The sequence below is a fragment of the Xenopus tropicalis genome, chromosome 3 (genome assembly GCF_000004195.4).
Source record: "Xenopus tropicalis strain Nigerian chromosome 3, UCB_Xtro_10.0, whole genome shotgun sequence".
In the NCBI taxonomy this organism is placed as follows: domain Eukaryota; kingdom Metazoa; phylum Chordata; class Amphibia; order Anura; family Pipidae; genus Xenopus; species Xenopus tropicalis.
Window position 1 is genome coordinate 27,101,719 of NC_030679.2, and position 25,346 is coordinate 27,127,064.

The 25,346-nt window shown below is 34.8% G+C and overlaps 2 protein-coding genes, 1 non-coding gene and 1 pseudogene across 3 annotated transcripts; all 4 read left to right on the top strand.

Annotated features, from left to right (window-relative positions):
- Positions 1–1,131: 1,131 nt before the first annotated feature.
- LOC101734840 lies at positions 1,132–3,501 on the top strand. The gene has a single exon (XR_004221890.1). It is a non-coding gene; the product is annotated as a protocadherin alpha-5 (transcript).
- Positions 3,502–5,913: 2,412 nt separating this feature from the next.
- On the top strand, positions 5,914–11,091 carry LOC116409532 (annotated as a pseudogene).
- Positions 11,092–12,542: 1,451 nt separating this feature from the next.
- pcdha5 (protocadherin alpha 5) lies at positions 12,543–15,260 on the top strand. Its single transcript, XM_018092609.2, has one exon. The coding sequence runs from the start codon at positions 12,641–12,643 to the stop codon at positions 15,044–15,046; it is 2,406 nt and encodes an 801-aa protein (XP_017948098.1). The 5' UTR covers positions 12,543–12,640; the 3' UTR covers positions 15,047–15,260.
- A 5,654-nt stretch (positions 15,261–20,914) lies between these two features.
- Positions 20,915–23,412, top strand: LOC105946888 (protocadherin alpha-6). The gene is given in 2 exon segments (XM_031898191.1): positions 20,915–21,941; positions 21,943–23,412. Coding segments are annotated over 2 exon segments (2,397 nt in total). The 5' UTR covers positions 20,915–21,014.
- Positions 23,413–25,346: the final 1,934 nt, after the last annotated feature.

Below are 25,346 nucleotides of genomic sequence, written 5' to 3' on the forward strand. Positions count from 1 at the left end.
CATCTCTCTGGGTTTGTCTCTATCAAGATATGCTAGGAAACATTTACTGCACACCAATTTAAACTATTTCTACTTTATAGTATAGGTATTTATAGGTATATTCCATGCAGCTTTCTCCACTAGCTAAGTGGTACAATAAGCTGATGCTAATTACATCTTTCTCCAAGGCTCCACAGCTTTTTGGTCAATTCCCTACTGTTGGCAGCGCTGCATAGTCTTCAATGCTAGTAAATACACTGCAATTGTCACTCTGTGAGTTGTAGGAATGGACAAACTGCCTGGCAAAGTCCTCATTGTCCAGCACAGTTACACTTGTAGGGGTAGGAACTGCTAATGATTTTTTTTGTCCTTATTAACCACTTCACCCCAACAAACAGTAATTAAAGCCAAAAAGTATGCTGAAGTATATGTTATGGTTCTTTGTCTAATTTCCATTCCCTATAACATGTAAAGCTATAGAAATTTAAATAGCTTCCCCCATCATATTTATACCATTAAAAACTGGGAAACATTTGAATTCCCTGGCAATAAAAACATAACATAGTTGATATCTTACTTAGATTGTAAGCTCTACGGGGCAGGGACCTCCTTCCTACTGTGTCTCACACCACATGGCACTTATTCCCTGTGCATTATATATATTTATTGTATTTATTTATTATAACACTTTATACTTTGTATATTGTAAGATTGTACAGCGCTGCGTACCCTTGTGGCACTTTATAAATAAAGTTATACATACATACATACATCTGTACAGAATACACAACTGGATTAGAAAAAAACCTTGATCTTTTGTTTCTGTGTACTTTGGGGTAATTAACACCAATTGTTTTTTCTTTCAGACACCCTGAAATTACCCCCATTTTTTCTACTTGCTTTATCCCATAAAGCTGGACATATTTCTTACAAATAAAAATGTTTTTTTTGTCTTGCATTGATCTATTCTCTTTGCACTTCTTTATTTTATCACTAGGTGTCAGCCTTGCCTAAGTATTAAGGAAAACACTGCACCTAATAATTGTATTTCCACTCAGATTTCTGTCTGATTCTGGTAGCTTTTAGGTATTGTACTTTTTATATGGATGAATAAGGATTATTTTTCAACTTTTGTTACTAAGAACTAAGGAAATGCATCTGAGAGGAAACAGGCTGGTTTTATTCTTCATTGTACAAATGGCTGCTGATTTGGTTCTGTGCCAGCTCCATTACATGATTCCTGAGGAATCCAAACACGGCACCTTTGTTGGGAGAATTGCTCAGGACCTGGGGCTGCAGATCAGTGACATTAACTCCAGAGGGCTACAGATTGTCTCTAAGGATGGATCAGATTATTTCCAGGTAAATGTGAAAAATTGAATTTTATTTGTCAATAGAATGATAGACAGGGAAGCTCTGTGTCCTGAAATCAGTGTTTGTATTGTGCAACTGGAAGTTATAGTTAATAAACCTGTACAGATTCACCATGTAGATGTAGAGATTGAAGATATAAATGACAATTATCCAGTATTCCCTGCTAAAGAATATAATCTGCTAATTGCTGAATCAAGGCTGCCAGGATCTCATTTCCCACTAGAGGGAGCAGTTGATGCTGACGTTGGAACTAATTCTGTTACAGGCTATGAACTCAGCCCAAGGGATTATTTTACTGTAGACGTTCAGTCATATACTCATAAAAGTAAATATGTTCAACTTGTATTAAAGAAGCAGCTAGACAGAGAACATATACCCCTTTACAATCTAACACTTCTGGCATTTGATGGGGGCAAAGCTAAGTTGAGTGGAACGACCAAGTTGCTCATTACAGTTCAAGATGTTAATGACAATGCTCCAGTGTTTGGTCAACAAGTTTACAGAGCCAGTTTGTTGGAAAATGCACTTACTGGAACATTTGTCATCAAAGTAAATGCAACTGATTTAGATATGGGAGAAAATGGCGAAATCATGTATTCCTTTAATAAACTGGTTCCTCAACATGTGAGATTAATATTCAGAATAGATGAAGACATGGGGATAATTCAAGTTGCTGGGGAAATTGATTATGAAAAGGAAAATCTGTATGAAATAGAAGTTGATGCCTCTGACAAAGGCCCATACACCATGACCGGCCACTGCAAAGTCTTAGTGAACATACTGGATGTGAATGATAATCCACCAGAGATGACTGTGTTGTCACTGAATGTTCCTGTTCCTGAGGATTCACCACCAGGAACAGTAGTTGCCGTTATCAGTGTCTACGAAAGAGATTCAGGTCAAAATGAAAAAGTCAATTGTCATATTTCTAAAAATGTTCCCTTCAAGATATCTCCTACACTGAGGGAATATTACTCACTGATGGTGGATGGACCATTAGATCGGGAAAGAACATCAGAATATCATCTTGACATTACGGCTTCAGATGAAGGTTTTCCAAGTCTTTCCATCACTAAGTCAATTTATATTCAAATAAGTGATGTGAATGACAATGCTCCAACTTTCCATCAAGGTTTGGAGACAATAACCATCAAAGAAAACAACCCACCAGGATCTCATGTCTACACAGTATCAGCCTCTGATTCAGATACCGGCCATAATTCCTTTATTACATATTCACTAAGTGACAGTTCCATAGATGGAATACCCATATCTTCCTATATCTCTGTCAATCCTGAAAATGGGAAAATATTTGCTTTGCTGTCATTTGACCATGAACAAGTTCGATATTTCCAGTGCCAAATAAAAGCTACAGACGCAGGACTGGCTCCTCTAAGTGGCAATCTCACCCTGCACATTTTTATAGAGGATATTAATGACAATGCTCCATCTGCTCTGGCTCCATTTTCTAGCACTGAATCAGCAGTAAGTAAGATGGTTCCAAGATCGTCTAAAGTAGGTCAGTTGGTGACTAAAATTAAAGCAGTTGATCCAGATTCAGGATATAATGCTTGGATTTCATATGAGTTTAAAAATCTTCCACGACAATCGCCATTTTCTATTGGTCGCCAGAATGGGGAAATCACTATCACTCGCTCCTTTATGGATTCAGACAGTGACCAACACAAATTGTCCATTGAGCTGAAAGACCATGGGGAACCAAAAATGTCTTCACTAGTGACTATAATTATCTTACTGGTGGAACCTGGACAGGAGATTCCAGTAGAAAGAAAGAACCATAAAAGAAAGGATGATGATTTTTCAGATGCCAATATTTATCTGATCATGTCTATTTGCCTGATCTCCAGTGTATTCCTAATTACCCTCATTGTTTATACTGTGCTAAGGTGGCAGAAATACACCCAAGAAATCGATGCTCTCAAACAAAATACAATTTGTCCGAGCATAGCAGGGAGTTGGACCTACACTCAGCAAAGACAGTATAAGGTCTGTTTAAATGGAGCTTCACCTAAAAATAATTTGATACTTTTCACTCCAAATTTCCCTCAATCCGCAATAGAGGACTCTAACACTGGGAGTCTGGCTTCTGATTCCGCTGGGAAGGTGAGAGACCATAAGTATTTGTGATACAGTATATACTTCATTTTTATTATTTCTTGAGTACTAAATGTTGTTCTTTGGGCCGTTTCTTTTAAAGTTTTGAGGTTTCTTCACGTACAAATGAAGTGAGATTTGTCACTCTGTTTTCACTTATTATATTGGGCAAATTTACAATAAATAGGTATGAAACTTATTTTATATACAAAACATATCCTTTCGCTTCCAGAAATTCTAAGGCAAACTCAACCTATACTAAATCATGGGGATCATTGTCATACTGTGTTTAGTTTACACAAATGTCAAAATATTGTGTCTTTAGAGTAATGCTAGGCTGAAAAGTTTACTAGTCATAAATAATCATATTAATATTTTAAGTCAATGGTATTATGATGGGCTGTTTTTTTCAGTAAATGCTTAGATAGATAATAGATATATATAGATAGATAGATAGATAGATAGATAGATAGATAGATAGATAGATATAGATAGATAGATAGATAGATAGATAGATAGATAGATAGATAGATAGATAGAGATAGATAGATGATAGATAGATATAGATAGATAGATATAGATAGATAGATAGATAATAGATAGATAGATATAGATAGATAGATAGATAGATAGATAGATAGATAGATAGATGATAGATAGATAGATAGATAGATAGATAGATAGATAGATAGATACAGTAGATAGATAGATAGACAGACAGACAGACAGACAGACAGACAGACAGATAGATAGATAGATAGATGATAGATAGATAGATAGATATAGATAGATAGATAGATAAATACAGTAGATAGATAGATAGATCGATAGATAGACAGACAGACATACAGACTGACAGACAGACAGACAGACAGACAGATAGATAGATAGACAGACAGACAGACAGACAGATAGATAGAACATTGGCCAAGACCTTTGCACCTACGCATCAACTGTCCTGGCCTTTCCTAGCCTTAAAATTTTACTATTGAAGCACAAATCATATGATCTATTCACCAGTGACCTGTATACCATGTGCACATGTGCTGAAGACTTCTTGCTGGCCATGTTTGCCACACCAGCAGATCCAAGATGGTGACTGCCAACACTGATGCAGTGAATACATTTATTAAATGTATATCTGAGAGGATACAAAAATAAATATAGTGGTACGGAAGAGGGTAAGGGGGCTTACTAACTGGAAAGTTGGTGTTCAGTGTCTCTCCTTGCCCTTAAAAAATTTAAACAAAGCATAAAACCATCTAAACCTTAATCTGTGGCCTATTGTTATTGTTTACCAGACTTTATGAAAGAATGTTATGTTAGGATGAGAGCAACATGTTTCCAGTTTGGCATCTAAGATCTGCATAGGGCCATGAGCAGTGTTGGACTGAGAACCCAGGGGCCCACCAGAAAACCTTAGACCCTAGGCCCACTTTCCAAACAGATTTTCTCCTAATCTTCATTATTCTCCTAGTGTCTTTTATTTACATGCTAGCATCTTTCTTCCATCTCTTTCTCGTCTTTGTTTTCATTCAGATATATTGAATAACCACCAAGCAGGCCAAATGGTTAGGAGAAGGAGGGCCCACTGACACCTGGGCCCACTGTGAGTTTTCCTGGTATCCTGATAGGCCAGTCCGACACTGGCTATAAGGAATCTAGACTTTCAAAGTTGCTTTCTGGGTTATTAAGCTTTGGTGCAAATTCTTTAATTTTACACTGTATACATTAGTTGTAATCAATGAGTGTACTTACAAATACATTTTCTGAGAGTTTAAGCTTTTATACCAGACAAGCTATTTGGCAGCTTTTGTTAGTGGATCTTTAAAATCATAACTCCAAGCTCTGGGTCTGGGATTACTTAGTACGTAAACTTTACTACAGCCACTGGTTACCATACTATTAACATCTTTTATTTGTGGTCCATATACATTCATATTTCAATGCAGAACGATGGTATGCTGGTCAGGGTCTGTAATTGGTCAGCATTTCTATAAGAAGCCAGTAATTGGCTGCCTGGGGAGGATAAGAACCCATTTTGCAGGACAGTGTTACACTGGGTCTGTAGAAGCTGGGCCTTACTGCATGTGATTACAATAATATACTTCATTATCATTAGATTATCATTTTGCTGAAGTAAATGTTTATAACTTCAACAATGTTTAGACCATAAGATTTATTTTAAGCAATAAAAACATATTTTTAAATACATACATAGACTATAAATATGACTGTATGTTTTTTATATACTTCAAGATAATTTATATTGTTTTTCTTAATAAATAAAAAATGAAGTTATATATGTATATATTCCCATACAATTCTAAATCTTTCTTACAATGAGAATAATCATCTAGTTGCAATTCTGCATTGTATCACTAGGTGTCAGCCTTGGCTCATGTTACAGGAAAACCTTTAAACCGGTTGATACTGTTGGAACAGCTCAGATTTCTTTCTGATTCTGGCAGCTTTTAGGTATCGTGGTTTTCTTTTATATGGATTATTTTTTGGGATAATTATTAAGATTTATTTTTCACCTTTTATGCCAAGAAATAAGGAAATGCACCTTAAAAGCAATCATTTCAGTAGGCTGCTGGTTTTATTCTTCATTGTACAAATGGCTGCTGATTTGGTTCTGTGCCAGCTCCATTACATGATTCCTGAGGAATCCAAACACGGCACCTTTGTTGGGAGAATTGCTCAGGACCTGGGGCTACAGATCAGTGACATTAACTCCAGAAGGCTAAGGATTTCCTCTAAGGATGGATCAGATTATTTCCAGGTAAATCTAAAAAATGGAATTTTATTTGTCAATAGAATGATAGACAGGGAAGCTCTGTGTCCTGAAATCAGTGTTTGTATTGTGCAACTGGAAGTTATAGTTGATAAACCTGTACAGATTCACCATGTAGATGTAGAGATTGAAGATATAAATGACAATTATCCAATATTCCCTGCTAAAGAATATAAATTCATAATTGCTGAATCAAGGCTGCCAGGGTCTCGCTTTCCACTAGAGGGAGCAGTTGATGCTGATGTTGGGACCAATTCTGTAACTGGCTATGAACTCAGCCCAAATGAACATTTTGCATTGGATGCTCAGTCATATACTCATAAAAGCAAATCTATTCAGCTTGTATTAAAGAAGCAGCTAGACAGAGAACACATGCAACTTTACAATCTAACACTTATTGCATTTGATGGAGGCAAGCCTAAATTAAGTGGAACAGTCCAACTGCTGGTTACAGTGCAAGATATTAATGACAATGCTCCAGTATTTGATCAACTAATTTACAGAGCCAGTTTATTAGAAAATGCTCTCGCAGAAACATTTGTTATCAAAGTAAATGCAACAGATTTGGATGAGGAAGAAAATAGTGAAATCACGTATGCCTTTAATAAAGTTGTGCCTCTAGAAGTGAGGTCACTATTCAGCATAGAGGAAAAGACTGGGATCATTCGAGTTTCTGGGGAGATTGATTTTGAAAAGGAAAATCTCTATGAAATTGAAGTTGAAGCCTCTGATAAAGGCCAGTATGCCATGACTGGGCACTGTAAGGTTGTAGTGAATATTCTGGATGTGAATGACAATCCGCCAGAGTTCACAGTGACATCACTTAATGTTCCTGTCCCCGAGGATTCACCAGCAGGAACAGTAGTTGCCGTTATCAGTGTCCATGACAGAGATTCAGGTAAGAATGGAAAAGTCCTTTGTCACATTTCTAAGTACGTTCCCTTTAAGATATCTCCTACACTGAGGGAATATTACTCACTGACAGTGGATGGACCATTAGATCGAGAAAGGACATCAGAATATCATCTTGACATTACAGCTTCAGATGAAGGTTCTCCAAGCCTTTCGGTCACCAAACCCATTCAAATTCAAATAAGTGATGTGAATGACAACCCCCCTTCTTATCAACAAACCTCAGAGACTATTTCTATTAAGGAAAACAACCCACCAGGATCTCATGTCTTTACAGTATCAGCTTCTGATTCAGATACTGGCCAGAATTCCTTTATTACATATTCACTGAGTGACAGTTTTATAGATGGAATTCCCATATCTTCCTACATCTCCATCAATCCAGAAAACGGGAAAATATTTGCTTTACTGTCGTTTGATCACGAACAACTTACCTACATTCAGTGCCAAATAAAGGCCACAGATGCAGGATTACCTCCTCTGAGCAGCAATCTGACCCTGCACATTTTTATAGAGGATATTAATGACAATGCTCCATTTGCTCTTGCTCCATTTTCCAGCACTGAAACTGCAGTATCAGAGATGGTTCCAAGGTCTTCTAAAGTAGGTCATTTGGTGACTAAGCTTAAAGCAGTTGATCCAGATTCAGGCTACAATGCTTGGATTTCCTACGAGTTTAAACATCTACCAAGAAATTCTCCGTTTTCAATTGGCCATCAGACTGGAGAAATAACTATCATTCGTTCCTTTATGGATTCAGATAGTGACCAGCATGAGTTGACTATTGAAATGAAAGACCATGGAAAGCCACAAATGTCTGCAGTTGTGACTCTGGCCATGTTATTGGTGGAACCTGGACAAGAGTTGCCTGTAGAAAGTAAGAACCATAAAAGAAAAGCTGATGATTTTTCAGATGCCAATATTTATCTGATCATGTCCATTTGCCTAATCTCCAGTGTATTCCTTATTACCCTCATTGTTTATACTGTGCTAAGGTGGCAGAAATACACCCAAGAAATCGATGCTCTCAAACAAAATACAATTTGTCCGAGCATAGCAGGGAGTTGGACCTACACTCAGCAAAGACAGTATAAGGTCTGTTTAGGTGGAGCTCTACCTAAAAATGATTTAATACTTTTTACACCAAATTTCCCCCAATCTGCAATGGAAGATGGGAATTCTTACACTGGGAGTCTGGCTTCTGATTCTGCTGGTCAGGTGAGAGGAGTCCTCAACATTATGAATTTTATTGTATTCTTACAAATTACAGTAGTGATTTTTAAGATAATGCAACTTAAAAAACATGTAAAACGTAAACATTTATTAATTTTAAAATTGGATTGGTATGCAACATCATCATGTTATTTTTAATGGGAAAAAGAAAATCTGGTAATCTGCATTTATTGATATTTCAGACTATTTTTATTTCCACATTGATCTACATTTTAAGATCTGCACTTGCACATTGAGGTATATGTAAGTGATCCCATATAATGCTACATTTGTTTAAATATATATATAAATATATAGGTACTAAGGTACACATACTTAAAACACCCAGACCACTATAAACAACTCGCAAATAAATACAGGGTTGAAAGTGTTAGATAAGACCTAAGTCCTATATTATTGAGCCAGAAAGAAGAAAGTGGAGCAACAGAAAATAATAATAAACACATAAAAAATACTATTAAAAGTAAAATATAAAAATTCAGATCTCTTTGGACAAGTATCTTTTGCTAAAATAATACATGTTGTATAGATATTAGAAATTCAGATTTAAAAAACTCAGATGATCAGTGCACAGATTTTTTTTTTACATGTATTGGTCTTTAAATAAAGAGCAATAGAAACACAACTTTATGTTCTTGCAGGGTGTATTTTACTTCCAAATGTTTTCCATTAACATTTTTAGAAGTACAAGATAGATGTCACAATAATAAATATGCGTTATTATTTCTGGCAATCCATTGAAAAGGCAGGAAAAGGAGTATAGAAGAGAACGTAGATCAAGAAGAAGTGCTCAATAAGTGTAGATTTAGGTATAAAAATAAATTAAAGTTGTGGGTGACATTTTGGAGAGGGTTTATTTTCTGATTGGATAGTTAAGGCTACTATTGGAGAAGTAGGCTAAGTCAAGCAGAATCATGGAAACAATATCCACGTTGGCTCAATACTTATGTCAAAGTTTAGGGCATAGAATTTCCATATGACAGTCCCTTCATCGCTCAGGTTTCCCCATATTACTCACTTTTTATTTGAATTTAAAAAAGTTACTAAAACAACGGAGTTGGGAAAACTAAAGTATAATTAAACCAAAATGTTGGACATATCTCATTATGTTACATCAAAATACTCTAGTATGGACTACGAATTCTTGTAGTTTGTGTTTGCTTCTAAAAAACTGCATACATATATCTGTACATGTGCATACAATATTTTATATAGAACTTGTGTTGAGTGTATTGCTTAAATGTATTGGCTTAAAAAACTGTGCTTGTTGAAAAATGAATGAATTTCAGCACAATATTAAATGAGCAAGAATGGTGCAAGCAGCAGCTATAATCCATAAAGTCATGGTGTTGAGAATAGTAATGAGTGAATCTGTCCCACTTTGCTTCTGCAAGAAATTCACAAAATGGCAAAAAGTCACGAAATACATTGGTACATCCCTAACTTTCAAGATTTCTAACATTCTGAATCCAGGATTGTAATTATGGAAGAAAGAAAAATACACGTACATCAAGGTCAACATTTTTGTCCATCTAAATCATGTCTAGCTGTGAGCTAATACAAAGGAAGGAACAAAACCCCAATCTAAAGCAATTCCAATTTGCCACAGAGGGGTAAAAATTCTTTCCTGACTACGAGAAAGCAACTAGACCAGATTCCGATTATTACTCTAGACAAGGAGCAGTATAAGAACCAGTTATGAATAAAGAAAATAATAATGTTTTATATATCTCTCATTTCTGTGTAATACTGGGGTACCCCCAATCTTTTGTTCAAAAGTAATTGCTTGCTGAAGTCAAGCAACAATTACACTTTTTCATGATAATATGACAAAATGAGGACACTTAGACAAGGTTACATAATTAGAGTAAATTTGCTGCGAAACACAGAAATTCTGAATATAAAAAGCATAAACAAAAATGCAAAACAAATAAGAATACAAAAACCTCAAAATCCTCATTTTGTAAAAAAAATTGTGTGCTTAATAAAACCTTTAACCTTGAACTTCAAATTCATTAAAGATTGTTACAATTTGCCTAGGACTTGACATCTACTTGTTATCAACGGCTTTTATATGGCGTAGCTTTGCATTAGTGTTTTTTGTGGTTTTTACAATTGATAAATAAAAAAAAATTGTGTTTTTGAGTAATTGTGAAAATACATGATTTTTAGTGTGAAAAAGTATGATTTGGGGAAAGGAAAAAAATATGAATGTTAATAAATCTGGCCCTAAGAGTTCATGAATTAACTTTTAAACGATTGTTACAAAAAACAACTTGATCTTTGTAATTTGTACTGCAGTTTAAAGTCTTAAATTTTCAAAATACATTTAGAAAATTAGGAATTATATACAGTATATTCTATACAATAATACAATTTCTAAAGCAAATATCTATTTTTCCTCGCACTTATACAGTACATCATTAGGTGTCAGCATTTCCTTACAACTTACAGCTATATACATCTTGTAATTGTATTTCATCAAGATATCTCCTACACTAAGGGAATATTACTCACTGACATTGGATGGATCCATAGACTGCTTAATGAAATTGAATATCAACTTGATATTACAGCTACAGATGAAGGTTCTCCAAGTCTTTAAGTCACCAAGTCTATTCAAATTCAAATGTTTTTTGTCCCAGCACAGCAAGGACTTAAACTCAGCAAAGATAGTATAAAGTTTGTTTAGGTGGAGCTGCACCAAAAATGATTTAATTCTCCTCACATCAAACTACCCCCAATTTGCAATGGAAGACATAAACTCATGAGTGTATTTCTCATGAGTGTTATTGATGAGCTATATCTAATTCTTTGGATTGGATTTATCCCTTAAACTGTGGCCACAAAGATATTGTTCAAGAATTCTACGCAGAAACTCTAAATCTATCAAAGAAGAATAGGCAAACTTTTTGGTACAGCAAAATTGATAAATATTCTGGTAAAGCATAACCCCAAACAGCAAACCACCCAGTAATGCAGAAACACGGGACATTCCAGTGCAGAAGAATACTGAACATTTAACAAAATCTGAATTTTCTAGAAAGGCAAACACATTCACCAGAGATAAATTACAATCTCTAAGGGGCTGATTTACTTACCCACGAACGGGTCGAATGGAGTCCGATTGCGTTTTTTTCGTAATGATCGGTATTTTGCGATTTTTTCGTATGTTTTGCGATTTTTTCGGATTCTTTACGAATTTTTCGTTACCAATACGATTTTTGCGTAAAAACGCGAGTTTTCCTATCCATTACGAAAGTTGCGTAAAAAGTTGCGCATTTTTCGTAGCGTTAAAACTTACGCGAAAAATGCGCAACTTTTCGCGTAAGTTTTAACGCTACGAAAAATGCGCAACTTTTTACGCAACTTTCGTAATGGATACGAAAAACTCGCGTTTTTACGCAAAAATCGTATTGGTAACGAAAAATTCGTACAGAATCCGAAAAAATCGCAAAACATACGAAAAAGTCGCAAAATGTTCGTTTTCAAGTCGGAACTTTTCCAATTCGGGTCGGATTCGTGGGTTAGTAAATCAGCCCCTAAGAGAGCACTATAGTTAAGAAACACAATTAATATTCTAGTAGAGAAGGGACATAGATTAGTTTGTGTGTGCTGGGTTTACTTGGAAGGGTTGGACTTGATGGACTCTGGTCTTTTTTCAACCTTATGTAACTATGTTACTATGTATCTAAAAAAAATTGGCATTTGAGCAGAAAAAAAATGATACATATTATAGAAATAGTATACAAATGAATCATGTAGAGAGAGTTGGCTGCATAATTATTTTTAAAAATGCAAAGCATAGATTGATTAAAGTAAAACAATTCAATTTAAAATCTGGACATATAAAAAACTTTATAGAGCTGAAACAATATTCTATATTTTCTAGAGATATTAGATACAAGTATTTTTATCTGGTTTCCCGCATTTGTGTTATTTTCTAATTTTAATTAAAAAAAAAACAATGCCAACAAAAATAAATTTATAGGACATGGATTTAAGCAGCATAAATGGAATTTCTAAAACATTTTATTTTGTCCTATTTTCTTTGCAATTCTGAGTTGTGTCACAAGGTGTCAGGCTTGCCTAACTTACAAGAACGGATTCAGTCGTTCTTTTCCATTGCATGGGTATATCTCTAATTTTTTGTCTTTAAGAATTTGTGTCCTTTTATATGGATGGATTAGCTATACAGTATATTGTCTTTTTATATAAAGAGCCAAGGAAATGCATCTAAAAAGAAGGAATTTCTCAGCAAGAAGCAGACTGGCTTTATTCTTCATTGTACAAATGGCTGCTGATTTTGTTCTGTGCCAGCTCCATTACATGATTCCTGAGGAATCCAAACACGGCACCTTTGTTGGGAGAATTGCTCAGGACCTGGGGCTACAGATCAGTGACATTAACTCCAGAAGGCTAAGGATTTCCTCTAAGGATGGATCAGATTATTTCCAGGTAAATCTGAAAAATGGAATTTTATTTGTCAATAGAATGATAGACAGGGAAGCTCTGTGTCCTGAAATCAGTGTTTGTATTGTGCAACTGGAAGTTATAGTTGATAAACCTGTACAGATTCACCATGTAGATGTAGAGATTGAAGATATAAATGACAATTATCCAATATTCCCTGCTAAAGAATATAAACTGCTAATTGCTGAATCAAGGCTGCCAGGATCAAATTTTCCTCTAGAGGGAGCAGTTGATTCTGATGTTGGAACTAATTCTGTTACTGTCTATGAACTCAGCTCAAATGATAATTTTGCATTAGACGTTCAGTCATATACACATGAAAGCAAATCTGTTCAACTTGTATTAAAGAAGTCTCTGGACAGAGAGCAAATACCATTTCACAATATAACGCTTATTGCATTTGATGGAGGAAAACCAAAATTAAATGGCTCTGCCCAGCTTCTGATTACAGTGCAAGATGTTAATGATAATGCCCCAGTGTTTGAACAATCAATTTATAGAGCCAGTTTGTTGGAAAATGCTCTTGTGGGAACATTTGTCATCAAGGTAAATGCAACAGATTTGGATGAGGGAGAAAATGGCAAACTTAAATATTCTTTTAATAAGTTGGTTCCACCACAAACTAGATCAGTTTTTAACATAGAGGAGCACACTGGTATAATTCGAAGTTTTGGAGAGGTTGACTATGAAAAGAAAAGCCTGTATGAAATTGAAGTTGATGCCATTGATAAAGGTCCATATGCCATAGCCGGACATTGCAAGGTTATCGTAAATATAGTGGATGTAAATGATAATCCACCAGAGATGACTGTAACATCACTAAATGTTCCTGTTCCTGAGGATTCACCTACTGGAACGGTAGTTGCAGTTATCAGTGTCCATGACAGAGATTCAGATCAGAATGGAAAAGTCACTTGTCATATTTCTAAAAATATTCCCTTCAAGATATCTCCTACGCTAAGAGAATATTACTCACTGACCGTGGATGGACCTTTAGATCGTGAAAGAACATCAGAATATGAACTGGATATAACAGCTACAGATGGAGGTGCTCCAGCTCTCTCAGTTACCAAATCTATTAAGGTTCAGATAAGTGATGTGAACGACAATCCACCTTCTTTTCAAAAATCTTCAGAGATAATTTCTGTTAAGGAAAACAACCCACCAGGATCTCACGTCTATACAGTATCAGCCTCTGATTCAGATACTGGCCAGAATTCCTTTATTACATATTCACTAAGTGCCAGTTTTCTAGATGGAATTCCCATATCTTCCTATATCTCTGTCAACCCAGAAAATGGAAAAATATTTGCTTTGCTGTCATTTGATCATGAACAAGTTTGTTATTTCCAGTGCCAAATAATAGCTACAGATGCAGGACTGCCACCAATGAGCAGCAATCTCACCCTGCACATTTTTATAGAGGATATTAATGACAATGCTCCATCTGCTCTGGCTCCATTTTCCAGCAGTGAATCTGCAGTAACTGAAATGGTTCCAAGATCTTTTAAAAAAGGCCAGGTTGTGACAAAAATTAAAGCAATTGATCCAGACTCAGGATACAATGCTTGGATTTCTTATGAAGTTAAGAATCTACCAAGAAATTCTCCTTTTTCCATTGGGCATCATACTGGAGAAATTACCATAATGCGATCTTTTATAGACTCAGACAGTGACCAACACAAATTATTTGTTGAGTTGAAGGACCATGGAGATCCTCAAATGTCTGCAATGGTGACTCTAATCATCTTACTAGTGGATCCTGAGCATGAGTTACCAGCAGAAACAAAGAACCATAAAAGAAAAGCTAATGATCTTTCAGATGCCAATATTTATCTGATCATGTCCATTTGCCTAATCTCCAGTGTATTCCTAATTACCCTCATTGTTTATACTGTGCTAAGGTGGCAGAAATACACCCAAGAAATCAATGCTTTGAGACAAAATACAATTTGTCCCAGCATAGCAGGGAGTTGGACCTACACTCAGCAAAGACAGTATAAGGTCTGTTTAAATGGAGCTCCACCAAAAAACGATTTAATTCTTTTCACACCAAACTTTCCCCAGTCTGTAGTGGAAGATTGGAACTCTAACACTGGGAGTCTGGCTTCTGCTGGGAAGGTGAGAAGACACATTTCTAATTTTTCTGAATCTGCACTGTAGTTCAGTTTAATACAGAGGACAGAACATTTCTTATAAAATTTCAGCGTTTTTATTTGGTATAAAAAATGTATGCGTCCATGATGTAAATGTGGGTCAAGAGGAAGGGGAACAATGCTTATCTGAAGATTAGAAAATGAAAGAATTCCTTATATCAACTCAGTTTTATTCCATAAACACTTTCTACATTTACCAATTCTAATAAGAATTGCCTATTACCCACTATTATTAATATTTTATAATTTAATTTTGTTTTAGTAGTTACTATTCTTTATACATTCTTTCTAATGTGTCTAAGAATCTTCAGTTACAGTGTGCCCATATTATTGTCAGTACTGCTGACCAATATTATGGAAATGTTAGCATTAGTGGTGAGCAAATCAGACATGGATTCGCAGTGAATTTTTCCATTTTACCAGTGGCGAAATGTTTTGCGAAACTTCAGCAAAAAATTTGTTGTGCATCAAAAAAGTTGCAGCCCGTCAAAATAGGCATGATTGCATCAAAGTGGACACGTAAAAAAAAACATGCTCAACAAAAAAGAAGTGCACCAAATGCGTTTCACTGATTTTTCGCCATTTCTCGAATTTTCCATTCATTTCGCAAATTTTGTGGCGAAGTAAAACTGGACAGATTCGCTCATCACTAATCAGCATGCTAACATTCATGCAGCCATCTGAATTGATTGCCAACATAGTTTCAGAGGACCTTGGTGCCATTTCTGTTGGTGCCACTCAGATTTTTATGTTGGCTGCTGTGATAGTAATCAGGCGTGACTAACATGGGAATGCTGTCAGAGCAATGTTCATGGTAAGGTTGCATGCCTTTCCCTTTAAAGTTATAAATAGAGTGTATGAATGTGCTGTTTCTAAAGATATATTGTACAGTGTGGTGCTTTGTGAATTCAGATGCTACAAGATTTAAAAAAAAAAAAAAAGAAATTCTTTTATGAAACAGTTTTGTGAAAAATGTAGTTTGCATAATTTACATAATTTTAAATACTGTATCCTATTCATGTGGCACCAAATCTATAAGACTTAGGGGGCTATTTACTAACTGTTGGATTTTTCCCTGATTTGGATTTTTTTCTTGAAAGAGTTCTATATTTAAAAAAAAAAATAAAAAATTCAAGCTTTATAAAACTTTATGTGACTTTAAAAAACAACAAAAAAATTCCAGGTTTAAGCTTTTGAGAACCATTGAGTCCTATGGAAGACTTTGAATATTAGAATGTTTCGATTTTTATTGTAAAAAAACACGAAGAAATAGAATAGTAATTGACAGCCTCTCCTTGGCACATTTTTAAGGAGAAGTGAATCACATTTTTCACACATTTTTCGCACTCACTTTCAAGGGCAACATAAAACATTTTTGTTTTCTATCTCCTCTTTGCTATCCAAAATGCAAGTGAGAAAAATAAGCACCAATGCTCCTAAAATGGCTGCTGGAGGACTTCCTGTTTGAAAAAAAGAAGGATTCATGGAAATGTACATCCATTTAAATGTCACAATTTTTTCAGGGACCGGCAATATATTCACAAAACGTCTGAGAAACCGAAGTCAAGCATTTTTGGATAAAAATAAACATTTTCGTACGATAGACTTACAAATTGATTGTAATGTAAAAATTGTTATTGTCTACTTAAATTTTTTACTTTAAAACTTATACATTATACATTAAAATATTCACATGAGATACTGGGTATTATCTTACACATCTGATATTAGGGTTATCATATGTCATACCTAATATAGTGAATAATGTACCCCCTATTGTAGAACAAAACCAACGAGTTCAATGACCATATAAAGGCACAAAGCCACAGCTTTTATACAGGTCATGGAACTCCAAGGTGACTTCTAATATCCTCATATTTTACAACAGGGGGTGCTTTAGTTATTATAATACCCATACATACATAAGTCTCATGGCTCTTGTGTATTATATAACTATTTATGCCCTGTTCTTTTCATGAATTGAAAGGGTTACATATTTATATGACTATAGGCATATAAATATGTAAGGAGCAACAAAAATATAATGTAATACAGGTATGGAACCTGTTATCTAGAATGCTCAGGAGCTGGGGTTTTCTGGAAATGGGCTCTTAGTCGGACATATTATTATATAACTATCTATGCCCTGTTCTTTTCAGGAATTAAAAGGGTTACATATTTATATGACTGTAGGCCCAGTTTTACTGTCAAGCATATTGTCCACTAAACGGTTGATATGAACGTATTATCCAATATCACTTTATAACTGTGATTATTACCGTAACCATCTCTTCACCATAGTATTAGCAGTGAACTTGTCGATTCATTTTTAGTGATGAGCGAATCTGTCCCGTTTTACTTCAGTGAAAAATTTGCAAAACAGCAAGAAAATTTGCAAAAAATCTGGGAAACGCCGATTTTTTTGTTGCATGTGCATCTGTTTTGAATTTTTTCACGCGGATTGTCACACTTTTTGTGAAACTATTTGCCAATGGTGAAATGCGGAAATGCACTGCAAATCCATGCCTGCTGAAAAAATTCGCTCATCACTACTAATTATTAAATATCATCACTGTGTTTATACATTGCTGTTTAAGCAACATATGACACAGTGTTGTTATCCACATTTACTTCCTTCCTGTAGAGTTCATATTTAGAAGCAGTAGGGATAAAGGTGAAAAGCAGTGATGAGTGCATCTGTCCCATTTTGCTCTGCCGCAAAAAACAAAAAATCGTGAAAAAAATTCACAAAATACGTCTAAAAAAACTTAAAAGTTATGGTTTGTAAACTTGAATGTCTGGTATTAATTTACTGCAAAAAACCTTAAAACCTGCCATTTTCTATAGATATCAATGGGTGTTGTCCAAGGCAAAGTCAAGCCATATTTTCAATTCAAGATTTTTGAGTTTTCAAATTGTATTTAATTTTTGTAAGTTTTTTTAATCGCACAAGTTTACCACATTATTAAATAAGTGAGCATTCGATATGTGAGTTTATTCAATTCAGAAAAACTCAAATTCACAAACTTGAAAATTGTTGAATATGTCCATTAATTTTACTCTTTTAACATGTAAAAAATGAATACATTAAAAATAAGCATCAACCTATGAGTCTATATATTAACATTCCTATAGAGTTTTTCTTGGGTGTTGCTAGAACTTTTTTGTACTAAGGCAATATGAAAGATATATTCCCTAATGACATAAGCAGGGAGGCATATTTAGTAAAATTAGTTTTTTTTTGCTTTTTTAATAAAAAACTTGAAAAAAATTGTATTCAAAGTTACCTTAAATCATGAAAAAGAACATGATTAGACTAAAATCATTTTCAACTATGAATTTTTAATGGGTCTGCAATATCTCCATTTTGTTTAGAAAATAACTTGAATTTTAAAAATGCACACACCACTGACTTCTACAAAAGATGGCATATTGACATAAAAACATAAATTACCTAAAAAATCTAAATTAGTGATGGGCAAAATAATTCATATGCATGGATTCTCCGTGTTTCGCATTTGGCATATTTTTTCATGAAACAGGCAACAAAATTTGCTGTGGAAAAATGTGATGCATGTCAAAAAATTGTCGCCCACATCAAAGAAAATTGCCTCAAGCGTAAACAAAAAATCACGCCATTTTTTTGCAGAAAATTGTCAAGCGAGTCAAAAAAAAATGACACGCGGTGCAATTTTTTTTGACGCATTTCGTTTTCTGCCATTTTGTAAATCTTTTTAAAGTTTTCTAAATTTTTGGTGAAGCGAAAAAGGACAGATTTGCTCATCACTAATCTAAATCAAAATGACATAGTCTATAGTGAAGTTTCTTGACTGAGAAAGAACATGATTGACTATGTTCTCCTATTCATTTTGAATCTCAATTGAGTCTGTAAAATCTCCATTTATTTAGAAAATAGCTTAAAATTTGAAAGAACACATATCACTGACTCCTACAGAAGATAGCCAGGTTTCAGGTGCCAAACTTTTAAATTCTAGTATTCAGAATGTTCTCAATTGATAAATCTCAAATAGTGATCTTGAATTTTAATAAATCAGCCCCTTGGAGAACTTTAGGGGGTTCTATGCTGACAGCATGCTGCCGTTCAGTTGTATGGCTGCAAAAATATTGTAGTTTAATGAATTTGGTGAAAAGTGTATTATTTATGTTACTGTAAGGCTACAGCAAACTGTACTGACATATAATTATGCCTGAAGATTCATTTAAGTATTTAGCAAGTATTAAAACTGCTCTGTTTCTAAGAGATAAAAAAATAATGGACAGTGGCTTCAGTGTTGGACTGGAGATGGAAGACTGGGAAACAAAGTGGTTTGAGAACAAATCCAAAGAGGCAAATAGATAGACATAAATGCTATGTTTTAGAGGAGCAACAAATATATAATGTAATGCAGGTATGGAACTTGTTATCCAGAATGCTCAGGAGCTGGGGTTTTCTGGAAATGGGCTCTTAGTTGGATCACCATGCCTGAAATCTGCTACAAAATCATTTTAACATTAATTAAACCCAATGGGATTGTTTTGCCTCCAATAAGGATTTATTATATCTTAGTTGGGATCAAGTACAAGGTACTGTTTTATTATTACAGAGAAAAGGGAATCATTTAACCATTAAATAAACCCAATAGGGCTGTTCTGCCCCCAATAAGGGGTAATTATATCTTAGTTGGGATCAAGTACAGGTACTGTTTTATTATTACAGAGAAAAGGGAATCATTTAACCATTAAATAAACCCAAAAGGCTTGTTTTGCCCCCAATAAGGATTAATTATATCTTAGTTTGGATCAAGTACAAGGTACTGTTTTATTATTACAGAGAAAAGGGAATCATTTAACCAGTAAATAAACCCAATAGGACTGTTCTGCCCCCAATAAGGGGTAATTATATCTTAGTTGGGATCAAGTACAGGTACTGTTTTATTATTACAGAGAAAAGGGAATCATTTAACCATTAAATAAACCCAATAGGGCTGTTCTGCCCCCAATAAGGGGTAATTATATCTTAGTTGGGATCAAGTACAAGGTACTGTTTTATTATTACAGAGAAAAGGAAAATGACTAAAAAACTACTCCTCAGATTATTTATGAATGTACATAAAAAGTTCCCTATAGGTCATGTTGATTGTTTTTTCCTGATTTGGCTGCTTTTGTAAGTAATTGTTACTTGAAGTTCCTAAACCTGACTGTTTTGCCAACCTGACTGTCCCTTTTCAGCCTGTCAATTATAGCTTCTAAAGCTAATAGACTCCTGCTGCACAAATATGGCAGCCCTCTCATAGAAGAACACGGGGAATGTATGTGTAATGTAAATTCTGGCGTCACTATCTCTTTAAGATACAGAGATGAACTTTTACATTGGTAAAAAGAACAACAAAATCATTACGTTTAGACAGTAAAAATAAATAATTTCCTTCAATTCTCAGAATGACTACAACTGAAAATGTAAAGCATTGTTTTTTTATCGGTGATATCGTTTGTATAATCTAAAGCATAAAATACACATCAAATGACATATAATGTTGTTTACTTCAGCTAGAAACAAACAAGAACAAGAATTACTTATACTGTTATTTTTTCAGTAGTGTTATACTTTTAGTTTTCCTGAAAACTGATTAAGGAACACAACAATAAGAATTCATGATAATGGAATATATATTTATATATATTATATAATATATAAATCAGTTTTACTTTTCACAAATTCTTAACCATAAACCATTTCTGTTTTGCAAAATTCAAACTAAACCAGAATAGAGTTTCTTTCCATTTCATGCAAGATTTTTGTACTTACATTCATATATGGCCACTTGGTGTCAGTCTTGCCTCATTTTTAAAAAGGAAAAGGATGCTTGTGATTCATTTAGTGTATTTATGCTCCAAATTCTTTCTGACGTTGGAAGCTTTAAGAGAATGATTTCTTTTTTCATTTAAAAAAATATTTATGCTGCTGATCTTAAGAAATGTATCTTAAAAACATCAGTGGAATTCTAAGAAGGATTTCTAGAAAGATTCTAATGGTTTTCTTCATGCTACAAATGGCTGCTGATTTGGTTCTGTGCCAGCTGCATTACATGGTTCCTGAGGAATCCAAACATGGCACCTTTGTTGGGAGACTTGCTCAGGACTTGGGGCTGCAGATTAATGATATGAATGCCAGAAGACCAAGGATAATCTCTAAAGATGGAAGCGAGTATTTCCAGGTAAATCTGCAAAATGGAATTATATTTGTTAATAGGGTCATTGACAGAGAAATGCTGTGTCCTGAGATCAGTATATGTATTGTGCAGCTGGAAGTCATACTTGATAAACCAGTACAGATTCACCATGTAGATGTAGAAATTGAGGATATAAATGACAATTTCCCTATTTTTTCATCCACTGAATTCAAACTACAAATATCAGAGATGAGACAGTCAGGATCTCGTTTGCCACTAGAGGGAGCAGTTGATGCTGATATTGGAACAAATTCTGTTACTGGCTATGAGCTCAGCCTAAATGATTATTTTTCATTAGATGTTCAGTCATATACGCATGAAAGCAAATCCGTTCAGCTTGTATTGAGGAAACCTCTAGACAGAGAACAGATCCCACTTCATAATATTACACTAATTGCATTTGATGGAGGCAAGCCTAAATTAAGTGGAACAACCCAACTGCTGATTACAGTGCAAGACATAAATGACAATGCTCCAGTGTTTAATGAAGAAATTTACAGAGCTAGTTTGTTGGAAAATGCTTTAAAGGGAACAATTGTCATTAAAGTTAATGCAACAGATTTAGATGAGGGCGAAAACAGTAAACTTACCTATGCCTTTAATAGGCTAGTTCCTCAGCATGTGAGAACCATTTTCAGCATAGAGGAAAACACAGGGATAATCCGAGTTGTTGGGGGAAGTAGATTTTGAAAAGAAAAATCTATATGAAATAGAAGTTAACGCTATTGACAGAGGTTATCGTGCCATGGTGGGGCACTGCAAGGTCTTAGTGAATGTTTTGGATGTGAATGATAATCCACCAGAGATGTCAATAACGTCCCTTAATCTTCCTGTTTCTGAGGATTCAAAAGTGGGAACAGTAGTTGCAATTATCAATGTCCATGACAAAGATTCAGGACAAAATGGAAAAGTGAAATGTCAAATATCTACAAATGTTCCCTTCAAGATTGCATCTACTTTACGAGAATACTACTCACTGATAGTAGATGGGCCATTAGATCATGAAAGCATATCAGAATATAACTTTGACATAATAGCTATAGATGAAGGTTTTCCAAGTCTTTCAGTTACAAAATCCATCAAAATTCAAATAAGTGATGTAAATGACAATCGCCCATCTTTTCATCAAGGTGCAGAGACAATTTTTATCAAGGAGAACAACCCTCCAGGATCTCATGTCTACACAGTGACAGCCTCTGATGCTGATACTGGACAGAATTCTTTTATTACATATTCGCTGAGTGACAGTTCCATAGATGGGATCCCCATGTCTTCCTACATCTCTATCAATCCAGAAAATGGCAAAATATATGCTCTGATGTCATTTGACCATGAACAAATTATTTACTTTCAGTGCCAAATAATAGCTACGGATGCAGGTCTTCCACATTTAAGTAGCAATCTCACTCTGCACATTTTTATAGAGGATATTAATGACAATGCTCCGTCTGCTCTTGCTCCATTTTACAGCACTGAACCTGCAGTAACTGAGATGGTACCAAGGTCTTCTAAAGTAGGTCAGTTGGTGACTAAAATTAAAGCAGTTGATCCAGATTCAGGATACAATGCTTGGATTTCCTACAAGCTTAAAGATCTACCAAGAAATTCTCCATTTTCTATTGGGCGGCAAAATGGAGAAATCATTATTACACGTTCCCTTATGGATTCAGATGGTGACAAACACAATCTAAATATTATTTTGAAAGACCATGGACTTCCTGAAATGTCTACAATAGTGACTTTAATAATTCTACTTACAGAACCAGAACAAGAGTTGCCAACAGAAAGAAAAAAGCATAAAGAAAAAAATGATGATTTTTCAGATGCCAATATTTATCTCATCATGTCCATTTGCTTAATTGCAAGCATTTTTCTTATTACCCTAATTGTTTACACTGTGCTAAGGTGGCAAAAATATACCCAAGAAATCAATGCTCTCAAACAAAATACACTTTGTCCCAGCATAGCAGGGAGTTGGACTTACTCTCAACAAAGACAGTATAAGGTTCATTTAAATGGAACGCCCCTGAAAAATGATTTAATACTTTTTACACCAAACTTCCCCCAATCTACAGTGGAAGATGGAAATTCTAATACTGGGAGTCTGGCTTTTGATTCCGCTGGAAAGGTGAGAGGACCATGATTTTTATTTTGCCTTTATCTATGTGTTGTTCAAAAGGTCAGTTAATTATAAAGCTGAATACATTATCAGGGCAATTGTAACATATTTTAAAGGGCAAATGATGATAAATAACATCAGAATAACTGAAAAGGCACGATACAAAGCTATTTTGGTTTGACAGCTAATGTTCTGTGTACACAAGTGGCCATCATTAATAACAAAACTGATTCATTAATTTGCTTTTTGTCAACATGTATAAAGTTTAGCAGTTGTATAGAAGTAGATTTCTCACTATGCTATACTTGAATATTGAAAGACTGTGGAGACTTATTCCCTCCCTTCCAACCTTACCCCGATGTACACAGCTGACACAAGAAGACACACTGACACCGTTTTGTGGGTGGAGTTCGGCCACAGCTTTTTAAAGAATCCAACATCAGAATAGTTCTTGCCATGTATTTCAAACTTTACCAAACATCTTAAAGAACTTTTTAGCTGTTTTATAACGAATGCCGGCCACTGCAAAAGGGGCATGTGGAAACCATCAAACAACACCAGAGATTAAATGGTCAAGGACTATCACCCGCCATTTGCTGTGACAAACCAAATATATATACAAGTATCTTTTAAATGCTTTTTTTTTTATCAGAATAAACAGAGCCTGAAAAGAAAAAATATAACATGTAAGTTGAGAGAAATTATGGACCTACAGGTCGCAAGCTAAATGCGCTTAAACAGGGAGGGGGGGAGGGAGATGCTGCATGGGAGCTGACAGGCAAAAGGGGAGGGGGTGAGTGAGGAGGCTGTTCTTTCCCGCCGAATGGGTAAGTGAATTAACCCCTTATTTGGCTCCACAGTCCCTCTGCGCTTTCATGAAGTATTTCAGTGCTTTCTAAGAATGCTAGTCCTTCACTCTATATTAATTCAGATAGAATTTACACATATAGTCAATTGGTTGAGAGACCATGCACAGGATTAGGCCCAGAGATGGCTAGCAATGGTCTATTTTCTACGTCCTTACTTAATATAAGTGCTTTTTTTGGGGTGACTTTTTATTCAATTATTTCAATTATTTATTCTTTAGAAGGCCATGGACAGTATTAGGTCCAGAGATGGCCAGCAATGGTCTATTTAGTACATCCTTACTTAATATAAGTGCTCTTTTTTGGGGTGACTTTTTATTCATTTATTACAATTATTCATTCTTTAGAAGCCCAAGTACAGGATTAGGTCCAGAGATGGCCAGCAATGGTCTATTTACTATCTCCTTACTTAATATAAGTGCACTTTTTTGGGGTGAATTATTATTCATTTATTATCAAATATTCATTCTTTAGAAGCCCCTATTATAGATTTTATAAATGTGAACATATCATTGTGTTTGTTTAGTTAGTACAGGTATGGGAAACCCATTATCCAGAAGACTCCCATAGACTCCATTTTAATCAAATTATTCTGATTTTTAAAATTGATTTCCCTTTTCTCTGTAGTAATAAAACTGTAGCTTGTACTTGATCCCAACTAAGATAGAATTAATGCTTATTGGATGCAATAATAATCCTATTGGTTTTAATTAATGTTTTATCATAAGATATGGAGATCCAAATTACAGAAAGACCCTTGGTCCCGAGCATTCTGGATAATGGATTCTATACAGATCTCAGAATTTTCCTTTTCCTGCTTTCCTTCACCATTCTTTTATTTCCAACTTTGTGTTCTTGTGGATTTTACAAGCTCCTATCCAGAGACTTTCAATGTTTTAGAGGCAGATTTTTCCAAAGTTTATTTTTTCAAATTAAAAAATACTAATAAATAAAAGTGAAACTCAAAACCTCGATCTTTTAAAAACATTAAAAACTTGAATGCAGTAAAATCAAATACTACTTTTATTCAGCATATAATATATTTATTTATTGTTATTTCATTCTATGTATATATTTATTCCCCAGCATCAT